The sequence below is a fragment of the Catharus ustulatus genome, chromosome 3 (genome assembly GCF_009819885.2).
Source record: "Catharus ustulatus isolate bCatUst1 chromosome 3, bCatUst1.pri.v2, whole genome shotgun sequence".
In the NCBI taxonomy this organism is placed as follows: domain Eukaryota; kingdom Metazoa; phylum Chordata; class Aves; order Passeriformes; family Turdidae; genus Catharus; species Catharus ustulatus.
This window is the reverse complement of record NC_046223.1, coordinates 42,547,689-42,563,864: the sequence shown is the minus strand read 5'-3', so window position 1 is coordinate 42,563,864 and position 16,176 is coordinate 42,547,689. Positions and strand designations below refer to the sequence as shown.

The 16,176-nt window shown below is 39.6% G+C and overlaps 1 protein-coding gene across 4 annotated transcripts in view; it reads right to left on the bottom strand.

Moving 5' to 3' along the window:
• Positions 1–16,176, bottom strand: part of SMOC2 (SPARC related modular calcium binding 2) — a 141,405-nt gene that overhangs the window by 92,798 nt on the left and 32,431 nt on the right. For all 4 annotated transcript variants that reach the window (XM_033056287.2, XM_033056289.2, XM_033056286.2 and 1 more), the window contains exon 2: positions 2,691–2,862. In XM_033056287.2, the coding sequence (XP_032912178.1) occupies positions 2,691–2,862 (172 nt within the window). The remainder of the gene's footprint in view (positions 1–2,690; positions 2,863–16,176) is intronic.

The window sequence follows — 16,176 nt, the reverse complement described above, 5'->3', positions numbered from 1 at the left end:
GTTTAAACTGTTTTGATCTCTGCTGCTGTCATCAGGAACTAGAACAGAAGTACAAGGGGAAAAATTGTTTAAATGCTACTGTTTTACTGTGATCTTTTAAGATCTAGGATCTAAAACAGTTTCCTTTGCAATTCTAAACAATTGCCTGGGCTGAGCACTCTTGAATTAGAATTGAATTCAAGAGGAAGCAAGCACACACAGAGCAAACTATCCCTTTGTACTTTTTAGTATTTAAGTGCTCAAAACCAAATAGGTGAGAAAAATGTTGAGAACACGTGAAAAAGAGAAAGAAGAGTCAATATAAATGTGCCTTTCTCAGGAAAAAAGAAACAGAGAAAGCAGTTATCAGTGTGGTAGTCATTCTAAATTCATTATGGATGTAAAAAGAAATTACAGTTCTGAATACCTAAACAAGAAATGATGGACTCAAAATTATTCCAAAAGACTGTCAAGCTAAACCGTCAAGGTGTTTAGATTTCTACTGAATAGACTGAACCAAACAAAGAGCCAGTCATCATTAAATTAATTAAAATGGTACCTGGAAATATTTCATTTTCAGAGAAGATTTTTGTGAGGTGAATAAAGATTTTTTTCACAAGACAGGAGACACACTTAAGATTGCCTGTTTTGATCAATGATGGATGATTACCATGGCACAGATTTAAAGGTGTGAAGTCTATACCAGGAATCACCTCTTTTCTCCCTTCAGAACATCCACACAAAAACATGCATGCTTTCTTTTACCTGCAAGTTCAAAACTAGTTTCAAAATCAAAGCTCTAATGGGGAGTTAGAGTGGGTGTCTGTTTTTTCAGGGGTAAAAAAACACTGCCAAAAGGATCTGTTTTCATTCCTACATAGAATGCAAGAAAATTCTGAAACCTGGAAAGTTGTTCTCTAACAAAACATCATTTTTTGGTTAGCACTACTAAAACAACCCTCTCCTTTTTGATCAAGCATCACCTGCAACAACAAATTTCACCACGCAAAAGCAACTGGCTCAAAAGGTCTTAATCAGAGGACTTCCTTGGCTCTTTCAGAATGTTTGATATGATTATCCGACTAGCCTTAGCAAACTGAAACTGCAGTTAGGCGAATGAATCATCTTTTTATTCTTTGAAACTTGTTTTTACAGCTTGAAATATTTCTGATGATCACAGCCATAAGTAGGAATAAAGACACTGGTCACTTCAAAATTTGAGACTGCTTTACTGAATAAGAAATACTATGAAAATGTAAAATTAAAAGAGCACTGGTCTCTTACTGATACTGACCAAGTGCATTATTGACAAATATCTGCCTGTTACCAATCAAAGGAAAAAAACATTTAATTGAAGAGAATATGATGTGTCCCTGCTATCAGCAATATTTACGGGGCCTAAGGTGTCTAATTCTAATTCTACAATTCTACTCTATGCATTAATAAATAAGCAGCAAGTGATCACTTCTTCAAAATGCAGCTATTTACTGCAGAAAAATTTGACAGCATCAGTGAGGAAACCTTCAGTAGAGCAATTCTTGTCTTAATGAAGAAAATTTCTTGCAGATTACTTTTTCAATATGGTTTAAAAAACAATAAAGAAAAACACTCAAAACTAATTTCCACAAAGCTGTAATGTATAAAATGAACAAATACCAAATGCACAATAATTGTCTGTGTTGTTCATGAGTGTAACAAAAGCTTTGGCTCAGGTAGCTTCATTATGTTATCCTTGCTCACCACAGTAAATAGATCCATCATGTAATACAATGGTTTACTATGAAAGGGCTGAAGAATGAGGATACTGTTTCATCCCGCAGAAGATGAGAAGAATCTCTCTTTGAAGCAGTCTTGGTGCTTCAGAGGTTTGCAGGAGCTAATGGACAGAGATGATGTGGAAAATTGCCTCCTACAGGTTGAATTGGTGTGGTCCCTGGGGTTTTCTTTCCCCTGCCCCCTGCCTCCACTCCCTGCCAATCTCTTTAGGACAGAGAAAAAGGGAAAGTAAATCTTTATGACCACTGCTATTCTTATATTTTAGAAAGATCACTGTGCTGGGAATCACCCCGCACTCCAGTAGGGAACTGCATTGTCTAGCACCATGCTTCTCTAGAAATTAAAAGATTTAACTGCCGATATTTTTTAGGGTTGCATGTCACACAATTTCTCCAAACAGAGATCAGAAGTAAAGGAGTGGGTGATATAGGGAGCAATAGCCTTTGTGAGCTCTATGCATTGCAAAGTTTTATTTGGTTTTTGCTTTTTCTCAATCAACCAACCCAAAGACCACCACCCCCACCACACAACATGAATGCAATTAGGAGGAAATACAAGACTTAATTTGACCATCTCAAACTCAAAGTACCAAATTGTGCTAGACAAGAAACCTTGCAAGATTACAATCACAAGAGTTTCTCTGAACTTGCCAGTGATATGGTCCCTCCGAACAAGGACCTGGCCATGCAATTTCCTTCATAGTGACTTACTGAAAAATAAGTGGATGTGGGAGTCACAATTTTGATGAAGGTTCAAGATTAATTTATTTTTAGACAGCATATTGTTATAGAAATAACAGGATTGCTTTCAACCCACTTGCTTTTAGAAAACTCTTCAAGCCCAGCATTCCTAGTTTTCAATTCACAGACATTTCAAACACTATTTCAGGGTCTATTATTTTTCATTATGGTCAAGAGAAACTTTGATTTTCTCACCTTTGCAGTTGCCTCGGTAGGCTATTTCTAGCTGAGGGTCCTTGCATTTTGCTCGTTGAAACTCACAGCGGGACAGAAAAGTTCTTCCATCAGATGCACAGAGTGATTTCTGAGGGGAACCTGCACAGTCCAGGCTGCATTCTCTGTCTTTGTCTTGGTCCACTCTCAAAAACTAGGGGAAAAAAAATAATGCTGTAGGAAATGCTAATCCAGTGTGAAAACTGCACTATGGTCGCTTCCCTAGCAAAGACATACAAATATTACCCAAGACTGAAAAGAAAGTTCCTCTTGTTTTGTCTATTCAAATCCTAGCCGATTTGTCATATCTGGTGTTGTTCCACTGCTGCTGTGACATGGCAGTGACTGCAACATCTCCATAACATACACTAAATCCAGTATCGCAATCAGGAAGTCTCTGATTCTCTTTTAATCATTATGAATCTCAAAACAACTTGGGAGTTTTTTGAGTGAAAATGGCAACAGCAGAAACATTCTTCACAACAAAAATGAGACAACAATGAATGCCTGTCTATTTTATTATATATGTATTAATTATTCTACAGTAACAAGCAGAAAAGTCTGTTCTAAGACTCAAGTAGGATATTTAACACAAATATTTTCACTATGGGTTTCAAAACATCTCTTTCTACTACACCGAACCTGATCTAATTGTTCATCCCTCCAATGCCAAGTCCACAAGGCTCATGAATTCGGCATTATTCTTGGCAACGTGAAAAGAAGGAGTTTCCCACCCTGAAACACGCTGCCAGAAAAAAAATCAAACTGGATCTCATGCCACTATGTGCCAGTCAAAACCAAAGGCAGATAAAAACAAAGGTATTACTTTATCTTCTGAGTTCTTGCAAAGCTGAGACTAGGGAGGAGGCGAATTCAGTAAGTGTTCAGATTAATTCCTCTATCCTTCTGCCTCTTCTGAACAAGGACAAAATTAAGCAAGGCATACAGCTACCAGGAGGTAATAATTTTCCTAAGCATCATGAGATGCCCCAGAAAAGATCTGCATCCAGCTAAAGCCCCATTTTCATTGTTGTTACTTCTTAATTAAAAACCTCAGGCAAAGAAAATTTTGAACCTCAGATGAGAAACTGAAATTTGGAGGAGGAAAATTTTAATCTGGGATTAAAAGTGAAAAAAAACCATTTGCTACATATAGTTCTCCGGCATTTTGCTACACATAAGAAACATATAAAGAGAGTTATAAATCTCCATAATCTTCATACTTAAAATTGTGGTCTATTTGCATTTCTTATCATCTAACATGAGGAAATACAGATGTCTTTCTGGAGAGTCTGCATGAAAACTGAGATATTATCTCAAAGGTATCACTTTAAAATAACAGTCATATGGTTGGACTTTTACCATAATTTTTATATTTTAGTGGCACACTAAGATAAAAAGGAAAGCTTCCTTTTCCCAATGTTTTTGAGCAATTTTTCACATTTAGGAAGAAATCATTTCAGAAGAAAATTACAGTAATTTCACGACCATAAGGCGCACTGGACTATAAGGCGCACCCGCCGGGAGTTGGCAAAATTCGCAACTTTGTAGATCAGATAAGGTGCACCGGACTATAGGGCGCACTTTTTTTTTGCAGCAAGGCTCCGCCCCCAGCTCCCTCCGCGCGGTTGCTGGCCGAGGCCCCGCCTCAACCTGGCAGTCATTGGCCCCGGGCCTGCCTGTACCCGGCAGGGGCAGTGCCACAGGGCCCCAGGCCTGCCTGCATCCGGCGGGGCCAGGGCATGGCCGCCGCCGCTCCGTGCTGCCTGCACGGGGCCGGGGGGTGCCTCTGTAGGGGCCGTCCTGCCTCCACGGGGCCGAGGTGTGCCTCTAGAGGGGCCGTCCCGCCTGCACGGGGCCAGAGGTTGCCTGTGTAGGGTCGGCTCTGCCTCCACGGGGCCAGGGCGTGCCTCTGGAGGGGCGGCTCCGCCTCCACAGGGCCGGGGCGTGCCCGCCGCTGCTCCGCCCCGCCTGCACCTGGCAGCCATGGCCTGCCAGCTCCCCCCATGGCTCGCAACTCTCACTTCTGGGTAGGCAAATTTTTTGAACTTTGTCCATCAGATAAGGCGCACCGAACTTAAGGCGCACTTCCGGGTTCCAGGGAAAATTTTAGTCAAAAGGGTGCGCCTTATAGTTGTGAAATTACTGTACTCACAAATTACATATAAACCCCTAATCTTTCTCCAAGGAATCTAGCTACAGAATTCCAGAAGTGTAAGATAGATGTTCCCTTCTCCCCATTTCGGTATTATTTTGCAGATCTTTCTTGCCGACAGAAATTAGTAATTAGCTGAGCTGAGTGGGGGAGGAAGAAAAACTGAGGTCATCTCCCTTAACCTGTACAAGGAGCAACAGTGAAAGCAGGCATCCATGGCTCTGAACAGCCCCCAAACCATGCTGGTTTCCAGGACTTGTCTGGGTGCTCTGATGAGCTACACTGCGGGAGCCCTGTGAGGTCATCCAAGCTTCCCCTTCTTGCCTGGGTGGAATCTGCAGGACTGTGAGATTAGGCCTACCTAGGACTGTGAAAAGTATTTCTCAATGAAAAATGGACCACATGTGTCCCCTGGCAAAAAAGATTGTATTCAGTCCTCTGCTTTGCCTCTGACTCCCCCTGTGGATTTGGTGACAGCAAGTCAAGTGATCTCCCTCTTTCTATTTTGTCAAGTAAGGAAAACAGCCTTTCTGTGTGTAGAAGACTACCCCTCTGTAATGGTTAGGCACTTTGCCACTCTTAATTTATCCTCAGCAACATCCCCGTTGAGCAGAGAATTCGTTTTCAAAAGCACAGGAAGGCTTTGTGACCCACAGAAAGTCATGCAGCAGATCAGGGGGCTGAACCCAGGCACTAGAAGAAAACCACAAACAGCAGCAGTCTAGCCCCAGTACCATTTTTTCCTCAGTGTTTCCTCCTTTGCTCTGTTTTGAACTGTTGCAGGAGTTAAGATGAGTATGCCTGGCAGTAACACTGTGGACAGAAAAATCCCCTTAATCGTCTGAGGAACAAAATCTACTCCCTTGAGAGCATAATAGTTCACAGATAAATCCGTATTTTAAAGGGCATTTATCCAAAAAGTTTTGTTTAAGTATTTTATTATTTCAAAGCCTTAGAGGACATTAGGGCAAATTAAGGGTTCAAGGATATTCAAGCAACCTGGAAAAGCAGACCAAGGAGACAAAACCACTTGAATAGCTTATTGGCTAGCCAAACCTCACTGGAGAATTTGGGTTGTACATTTAAACAATTTCCACCAACCTAGTGTAACTGAGGTATTTAAGAGCAGGAAGGACAAAAAGGCAAGCAATTGTAAGGAAAGACAGCATGAAAGAGAGACTAGCAAATGCACTTAGAAAAAACATTTGGAAAATACTTCATTGTCATCATTACTGCAGCAGTATAAGATGTCAAAATTAGCATTGCTTGCTCACATAGCCAAAGGAATTGGTCAACACATCAAAAACCAATGCTGAAACAAGAATGGGCTATAGAATTTCTCATAAGATTTGCTACTTGTTCAAACAGGAAGAAGCATTGTCAGTGAGAGAAAAGCTGCAATCACACTGGTGCAAATCTTAGAGCTGGTACTTTCCTATGAAAATAGTCCTTTTGATTAAAATAGGAGAGTTTAAAAAGAGAGAAAAATGGTTCAATATGGACCAGAAAGTGACTCACTCTCAGTATTGGTTCATCTATTTCTGTCTTTGCATTCATTTAACAAACAAATGCGTTATTGTACAAACATGTGATTCACTGAAAGACAAGCTTAAAGCAGCATTTCTGTTGAATGCTGGTAATAACCGAAATGAAACCAACAGCAGTTGACCAATCTGAGATGGAATTATTTGAACAACCAGCAGAAAGTGGACAATTATGGTTAAACCCTATTAAAAAGCAAAACACTTTTAACAGAGGTGTTCTTGCCCTAACGACACAGGAGTCAGCCCAGTCATGTTTCGAAAAATTGGTTTCAAATAAAAATTATTCCACAGATTAAGAGGCACGACTCAACTGGAATTGCTGGAACTTATCTTCTCCTTCACAGTGCAGCATCATTTATTTCAGCCTTTCCAAAGCACTATACTTGACAACACCCAGCTTCCAAGGGGCTTACTATTCTGTACTAGGCACTGCTTTAATTTCTCATGCAGTATTTCTGAGAAGAAAGAATGATAATGGGACTACAGCAGAAAAATGTTTGATTGTAGGTTTACCTCATTAATAAAACCTAATCACTAAAGTCACTAGATATGTATACCCACTTAACAGGTATAAGCATTTCTGAAATATTATTTACTGTCATATATTTCTGGCATCACAGAATTCCTTCACTGTCTCACACTTCAAAGAATCTTAATACTAGATGAAATGTATCACTGATGGATGGTCCCAGCGATCTTTCATCTCTGTTACTGAAGTTCAGATTATGAAGTAGTAGATACATGAAACCTGGCATAACTGGATGAAGATATTTCTGCTCTGTTTTTCTCTCTGTTTTCTGCTCTGATTTATCTTTTCACTTTGTTTTTGTTTCACTGGTGCCACATGTGGGCTATGGACAGGCAGGATGGTTATTTCAACCACAAGCAATGTGTTGCAAAAAATAAGAAAGTTTTTCCAGTACCTTAAGAGTAGGAAATTGATGGTTTTCTTACTGTGCTATTAAACTACTCATCAAAATAGCATGTAGATATAACCTTGCTATGGTGTAACATGTATCCTTACCTTACACTGTTCTCTCATGCAGGGATTCAGAGTCATTCCCTCAGGTCTACATCCTGCAACTACATCATCACAAGGGCAGAGAAAGTCCTCAGATAAAACTGAGACACATGTGCACCATTTTTCTCACCTTGTACTCTGTCATCTGCTTAGGAGCAAGTAGAATTTCTCTGAACTACAGAGTGTGGGTTCACAAGATTTGTGCACCAGAAATACAAAGATGTTCGTGATGGCTAGAGCACCAACAACTGGATTCACCTGCAAGCTGAACTGTCAGTCCAAGAAAGCAGAAGAGTCAAGACCAGTGTTACAGCCTGGCCATGGGGAGCACCAGCATCTCTCTACACTGGAAGAAAAGCTGACAACAGACACACTTAGGCTGAGGCATAAAGATTAGTTACTGAATCTGGCTCAAAGGCTCCTAAACTCTACTCTAAATGTCATAATCTAGTGCACAGCTGTGGATTTTGTCTTTGGTTTGACAACACTTTGATTTGGTTTGATTAATCTGAGCAAGGCAGGACAGTTCCCCAGCTGCTTTTTTTTTTTTTTTTTTAATTTAGGCCAGCTTGTCTGTAATACTTGCAGTCCTACAGAGACTTAACACAAACAGGCTGCACATAGAGCATAACTCATAACTATGCTAAACCTATTTTTAATTTGCCCTAATATAAGTTTTCTTACTAAAGCTAACACTAGGAAATCAATTTTCTGTCTTTGGACAGAAACCTCCATCCTCCACAGCTTGGAGTCTGTGTACTACAAGAAAGACAGACCTTCAGTTCCATGGATTTGGATAGTTCATCAGAAGTTTTTAACCAATCTTTCTGCAATTTACAGATTCCTTCAATTTTGACTGGAGCTATATACCCTCCACTGACACTAGGTCACAACACAACACAACACAACAGGTTTTTATTTTATTAATTTTTGTGGGCAGCTTATAACTGATATACAGACTTTCCCTTTTACCAAGTGCAAATTACTTTCAGAATCTAAAATACAGTTCAAAACTTCTTGTAAAACAGGAGACTAACACCTCATCTTGGAGGGCAGAAAGCCAAAAGGGCCTGAAAAACAAGCAGAAAAGAAAAGATGCATGCTAGACTTCACTGGTTTTCTTGGAAAAGCCTACTGCAGACTCCAGCTTTGAAGGGCAATTTCTTTATTCTGCATCTGGTTACTGTGAGATGTTGAATAGAATGATCTGACTTCCCTGCTGCTGGCATGGGAGGTCTGCAAAAAAACTATGGAGCAGTGCACTCTAAAGTGGTTCTGTGATGAGAGCTTTGTGCTAGTGAAAAATGTGCTGATTTGCAGTGATTTATGTAGTCATGCTGTTTCTGTCTGATAGTTGCCTGACAGACAGATGTAGAAATCTCCAAGCTAGGAATATTTTGTTCCCTCTGGGCTTGTCTACAATAGAAAAATGAGTTAGATGACAATAATATATGTGTGTTTGTGTGTGTGAGTGTCTGCATATATGTATGTGGGGTATGTATCCACACATGCAAGTTATAATCTGTAAAGTCATATCCTCATGTGTATTTCAGAAAAAGGCAATGATGTTTAAACAGCCATGTTGCACTGCCTTAGAGAGCATTCCAATCAGCTAGCCCGTCTCAATTGATCTGCTAATTTCACTAGTATTTTCAATGTTTATCTTTTCACACTTCTCCCAAGGAATTAAGCATGTGATCTCATGGGTCCCTTCCAACTCATATTCTATGATTCTAAAGTATATTTACAGAACAAACTCTACTCTCATCCCAATGCCATGGGAAAGCATTCAGCCCTAGCACTGAAATGGATGGAAAACTTAAGTTGTCCCTATCCTTGTTTTTCAGGACAGTACCAGAAGATACCTTCAAAATACCCACTCTGTACTCAACCAATCTTTAACATTTGTTCATCTTCCACCGTCCCACTGACTTAATGTAACTTAATGACTACATGACAAACGCAGAGCTGTGTACCTGAAATTGTGACCTCCTTTTCTTTACAACATACAGAACATCACCATTAAGGCTAAGTTTGCATGGAAGAATTTACACAGAAGTCATCACACACTGGGTCTGTGCAGCCTTAAGAAAAAAAATGACTGAGAGGAGACCTCATTAATGTGTACAAATACCTGAAGGTGGGTGTCAGGAAGATGAATCCAGGCTCTTCTCGGTGGTGCAAAACAATAGGACAAGAGGAAATGGGCAGAAAGTGATACACAGAAAGCTCCACCTGAACGTAAGGAAGAACTTCACTGTGCGGGAGACTGAGCAACAATCTGGAACAGATTGTCCAGAGAGGTTGTGGAGTCTCCTTCACTGGAGATATTTGAGAAGCATCTGGATGCAATCTTGGGCAGTGTGCTCTAGGATGACCCCGCCTGAACAGCAAGGCTGGACCAGATCACCAGACTGACCCGTTCTGCAATTCTGAGACTAATCAGATATTATTCTGATGAGCCAGAACATGCCCGTACTTGCTATTACAGTGGGCAAGGCCATTTACACTTACAACAAAGAGTCTCATCAAAACATTTCTGTCTTTTCTCAGTGCTAAGGGTGCATGGTGTGCATCCGAATCTTCCCATTATACTCACCTACCAGACAAGTGAGCAGATTACTGGTTTCCATGAAGCTATACTTGAGCAAAAATGAACATTTGTTCTTTGGAGTTCATTATCCCTGTTTAAAAAGAAATTAGTGACCTAGACACAAGAGTGCAGCACTCTCCAGGGCAGCAAGCCTTTATCATGCTGTCATAGTGTGGAACTAATTATGTAGACTAAAAAACTAGAAATTGGCAGCTTTAGGATAAGATTCACCTGCCTTGGAAAAGACAGATCATGTCCTAAAAACATCCCTTCTACCTCATGACCTGGAGAGTCTGATAAACTAGCTCTCCTGTAATTGTTTCAAGTCCTGTGAGAGTAATCCATCCCACAGTGTCACAGAAAAACAAAGGGAAACAAACTCTCAAAGTCCCAGGTTTCAGACAACTGAAACAGAGGTGGGCTGTATGTTTCAAAAATAACTTTATCAAAGGTCTCCATAGGTTATGCATTTGCAGGGACACACAGGAGGTAGAACTGCCTCTAATACCTGCTGAGACACGGTTTTATTGAAAAGAATCATGTTAAACCTTTGCACACAGACCCCTTACCACCACTGCCTTTGCTTCATTATATTTCATGAAACTTTTCATATGTAACTTATGTGTAGTCTCTTTCCCTATAAAATTTAGCCAGGATGGTTGAATGAACAGCTAGAGTATGCAATTTCACTGAGTGGGAAGTTGGGGTTTGGGTTTCTTGGGTTTTGTTTTTTGTGTTGTGGTGGTGTTTGTTGTTTTATTTTTTTTTTTTAATCACCCAGGATTAGTACTCAAAGTCAGCTCCAAGCTACCTACCTATCAATTAGAACAGTGCTGTGCTTCACTCCCTCCATGCCTGGAGTGTAGTAGGGCTTTTTGAGCCTCACTGCCAAAACTACAGTCTCCTCTTGTTATGACCAGCACAGAAAATTTTTAAACAGGGTTGTGCTTTGATTGATATGTTTTGGTTTGGTATGTTATTTTTTAAATGTTTATTGCTTTAACAGGTGTTTTTTTAAAGGGACCTCTACTTTGCTGTATTGATAGAGAGATGGAGGGGTGAATGTCAGCACATCCATCATTTCCTTTACTGCTGCCTCACAAATCACTAAAAAAGGCAAAACGTCTCAGTTGTGCAACCCTGTAAACTAGGAAGGACTAGACTGAAACTGAAGCAAACAGTGACACACATTCTTTCCTTCTTTCAAGAAAGGAGGGACAGATGAATGCCAAAAAATGCTACATGAACAAGGAGTCCAAATCTACTTTTTTTCCCACCCTTTGTCTTAAAAAGAAACTTAAACGTAGAGAAATCATACCTCTTGAAGGGCTTTTCTCTTCAGTAGCTTAATTCTAGTATCTCATTCCATTCCTACTAATGTAAATATACAGACACCAACAGGAGCAAACTGGGGCTCCTATTGAGTGGCACTCAACCCTGGTGAATCACTCTTTCAGAAGGATCTTTCCCTGATTCATTTCAATGCCTCTATAGCAGTCTTTTCAAGCACAAAGCACTCACATCAAATGAGTCACACCAGAAGGTGCAAAATCTGAGCATCAGAAACAATATATGAAAAATGTTTTGGCATTCACTCTATACAACTAAAAATAAAATAATGGTCTTAATGTTCAAGATATGATAAATATTTTAAGTGACCCTAAAACACACTTTAACTGACTACATTCATTCATTTCCAAAATGAGGAGTCCTTCATATTCATGAAAGCACTTATTTTTGCAAACTGATCCTAGTGTATTCACTCTAGAAGAAAACAGCCAACACATTTAATACTGAAGGTATTTAGAAGTAATAAAAGTGCACCTCAGCAATGGTATATGATCTGCAACCTTTTATTTTCTTCCAAAAAAGAGGTTACCTGACTTTTCAGGGATAAGAAAAATCTGCCTGTGATTTCTATTACAGTTAACTTCACTTTAACATAAACAGCTGGTTTCTTTCATTCTGCAACATCCAAAAAGTTAAACAATATTGAAACTTATGGTATGCATTGCTGGAAAATTAAATGTTAGATTGGGATAGAAAGCATGACAGACTTGCACAGTGCAGAAAACAAGCTAGTACCATCTCTATGTATGCATAATGTAAGTTAGAGACAGCTCAGCCTTTTTATTTTGTCAGTGTCCAGTGGCATCACTTCTCTTGGTTTCAGAGTATTACCAGCAAAGTATACTGGTCCAACAAAGTAAAAAAAAACCTACAGATATAAAGACCTTCGGTTACCAGAGACAGGACAAACTAGCATAAATTTAAATCGAAACTCAAATTGAAACGGTTTTAATCTGAAGATACTCTGTTCTGCATCTACTACAATCCACTAGTTGCTGGCTGTATCATGTGTCCACTGCTCTGCATTTGTCCCAAGTCAGTGGTAATTTCATGCCCTTCATTCTTGTGGTATTGTTATTCATAATCTTTTCTTTGGCGGGTCACTGTCATTTATAGTGCTTCTTCTCAGTTGCCAGAAGTCACACAGGGAGAAAATAAACAGAGAAACAGTGGGATGCATTGTCTATGTATTGAATTATCCTCTGGTTTACTTAAGTTTTTCATAAGTACTGACCCAGCTTTCAGAATACAAGCGGGCTAGCACAACCATCCTGTTAGCCAGTTTTTTGAGACACAGCTAATCTGTTTGGCTGGTATCTCCCATAACCTCAGCAACAACTTGGGAAAATAGACACATTTCCCTTCTTAGTGCTATTTAAAGGTCGCTTGTTTGAAAAATACTTTGGCTTCCAAAATATTGAAAAGCTATTTTAAAATGCAAATAAAATCTCAGTCAGATCAACGTTTCTATATTTGAGAGGTTTATTTTAGGTTTAAGGAATATATCAGTACACACCCTTTAAAGTGTCTGAGGTAGCGTAAAACAATAAAACTAAAGGCAATGACCTATAACTCAAAATAAGATGCACTAGGTTAAACTTCTATCCCAAATGTCAGAAATCTCCAGCACAGAGGACTTGCAAAAACCCTAGAAATGAGCTCCTAGATGTCTCCAGTGTAAGGTATCACTATTCCTGGAATCATGAAAGGGGAACTTCCTTTCCAGGTCACCTCTGCTCTCCCCACACCACATGCTGAAGCAGTGGTCCAGCTGCAATTACACTGAGGGATGTCAAAAAGAAAACTTCACAAGAAGCACTTACCTCTGTGAAAAGGAAATCGTTTATTAAAGGAATAGAGGGACCCCCCTCAAAAGCTAAACTGAAACAGTGCTGGAAGTTGCATTGCAGACTTGTAGGGAACAATCTCCCTTTGTGGGGGACAGAAGGGCTCAGCTAAACAGGGCTTTTCTACATCTGAATTTCTATGCAACTCTATTTAGTGCCTATCACGATCGGCAGGCAACTGGCCACTCTCCATATGGCTGGTTGCCTTCTCTTCCTAGGGAACTAAAGAACACAGAGGCATCTCAAATGACGAAGACACAGTATGAGACAATATCACAACAGAGCATTTCTTTTTATAATTTAAATCAAGTAAGCAACTGATTCACGCAGGGCAGAAACTCGATAAGACATCAAAGGTCTAATCCCCAAGCCATAAAGCTAACTTGCTGACAATAACTGCAGAGCTCTAACTCTCTTACATTTATCACTGCCATCAGCTCCTTCAGAACAAAGTATTTGGGAAAGAAGGCAAGCAGCTGAGTCTGGGAGGCAGATTTTGCTCTTTCTAAACTGTTGATCTTCAAATAACATGTTGCTAGGTTTAAATACTGTCATCTTTAAAAAGAGCAATCATGCTAAAAGCAAAGGGTTTAATAGTACACATTTAGAATATACAAGGGTTTAACAAGCCAGTCTAATGAAAAAAAAAAAACACTTTCCACAAGGACACAAGAACCTGTAAGCAGTTTTCATAAACCACTGGCAGTTCTATTTCCTCTCAAGTTTGGGGTTTTATGGAACTCTTGTATGTTTGTTTGCATGCTGGGCAAAAACATTTTTCCTCTAATTTATGCCATTGTTTTCCAAGGAAAAAAGTCATTAGGAAGCCATTTATTTCTAATTATTATGAGAACTTTTTCAAAAGAAAAAACCTTAAATATGAAAGACAAAATTTTGTGTGCATCTAGCAGTGGATAAAAGAGGTCAACAAACCATGATTCAAACCAGACACAAAAGAATTTTTCCACGTTCTGTTTCACATTTTAAGTGGCCTCTGCTTTCTTTGTCAGAACTTTTCCTTGCAGTTCTTTGCCTTCTACACACCAGTTGGCCAGTAGCTTTAAAATCTGTCCTAAAAGATCCCCCGGTAATCCTAAGGATGTTAAATTGTCGTACTAGTTGTACAACCCATTACTCATTTTCCACCACAGACCCAAATGTGTGAGATTTCTTGATAGCAAAAGGAATTCTTATGGGTGACAAACCAAATGGAGGAGAATTTGAAGAGCTTCCATTTGAGTCCAGTGGTGCAGTACCAAAAACCTCACAACAGTTGGTGCAGTACCAAAAAAATCTCCAGAAAGTCTGTAATGACAGTCACACATCCTGTATTGTAGATGAAGAATCAACAATAGAAGAGACTACTGCATTTCAGAAGTGAAAAAAAAATGCTGCTTTTAAACATAGCGGATCTGAGAACACACAGAATAAGAAGACCATAACAATTTATTGAGATTTTTTTTAATAAAAATCACCCACATCAAAGATTTTGTATAGTTTGGAGTTTTTTTAATGATATGCAATTAGAATTAATTTCTGCACGCTTGAGGAAGCCTAGACACTGTATTTGTGATAAAGAAATGCTTGTAAGTACTTTGAAAATACAAAAGATAAGGAACCCCAGACCTCTAAAGAACAGGTATTTCATTTTAATCGTATTTTATCTCACCCCACAAAGTGAAAGAATTAAGGCCCATCAGGAGTTCCAGCTCTTACCTAGAGCTTATATTAACATCATATTTTTACAGCTCAAGAGTGAAGATTTCTGCACTCTGAAGTCTCTGATGCAGTATTTTATATTTGTGGTTTCTAGCCGTACTTGAAAAATCAGAGAATCTTTTCCTCTCAGATTATTTTTGTTGGAAGCCTATAATTACCCCATGTTACAGATATTTTTTATATGCAGTGGAATTGACCAACAAAATACAGGCAGAGGTGGCACCTATGAAATATTTTCCTATTTCATTATGGAAAATGGGTCCCTGATATGGTTTTGCACAGATTATAGCATTTGGAAGAATATTTAAGAGAGCCCATGGCCTTCTAACAGGCAGACCCATCACACCAATTCCACATCCTCTTCCTCCCACTGTTACAAGTTGTTGCCTTCCTTGGAGTGTGGAATCTGGCTTTCACAAATCTTATTCTGTCTTTTAGTGCTTGTGAGGTCAAGCCTCAGCCACAGCTTTGTTTCTCTGGTGCATGCAGTGGCCTGGAATGCCAGCAGTCAGCTGGCTAGTTTTGACCACATCTCACTGACATAGGAGGAAGAAAAGAAATAGTGATGCCATTTTTAAAAAAACTTAAGTCTTTTTCCCCTGTCATCTGCCTCACAGAGGATAAAAAAAGCATACTCCACAGCAAATGCTGAGACATTCTTACCTCCATTTATGTTGTTGCCTGAGGAAAAAGAAAATCAGGAGACTGGACTAAGGACAATTACAAGCTGCCCACCACTGGCTAATGATGCTCTCAGTGGACAGCACTTAAACTCATTTAAAGTAATCTGGATAAAAATCACAAATGAGAGTGTAAATATATTCAGCCATGAATATGGCTATATGGCTTGGACTAGATGAACATGGGTATTTTTCAGGCACCTTGGCAAATGTGAATCACTGTTTAACTGTTCGGAAAACAGGAGAGTAAATATTTTATGTCAATTCAGCATGCCCATATTTAGTACTTCAGAGACCTTCCTGTCTTCAAGATGTAGGCCTGCTGGCATAAAATTTGTCCCATATCACCTAGAACAGATTGCCTTTGATACCTAAGTTATCCTCCTGCCAGCTGCAGTCTGTCACTTGACCTGTTGGATGCCCTACACTAAGCCTGTATCCCTAGCCACCTCCTACAGCACCTGAAGGCCAGGCTTCTCTTTTAATTAAAGTTCCCTGAGGTCTGTCACCTCTGCAATCTACACCACAGCTCTACACACAGCTTGCTCAGAGCAGCATC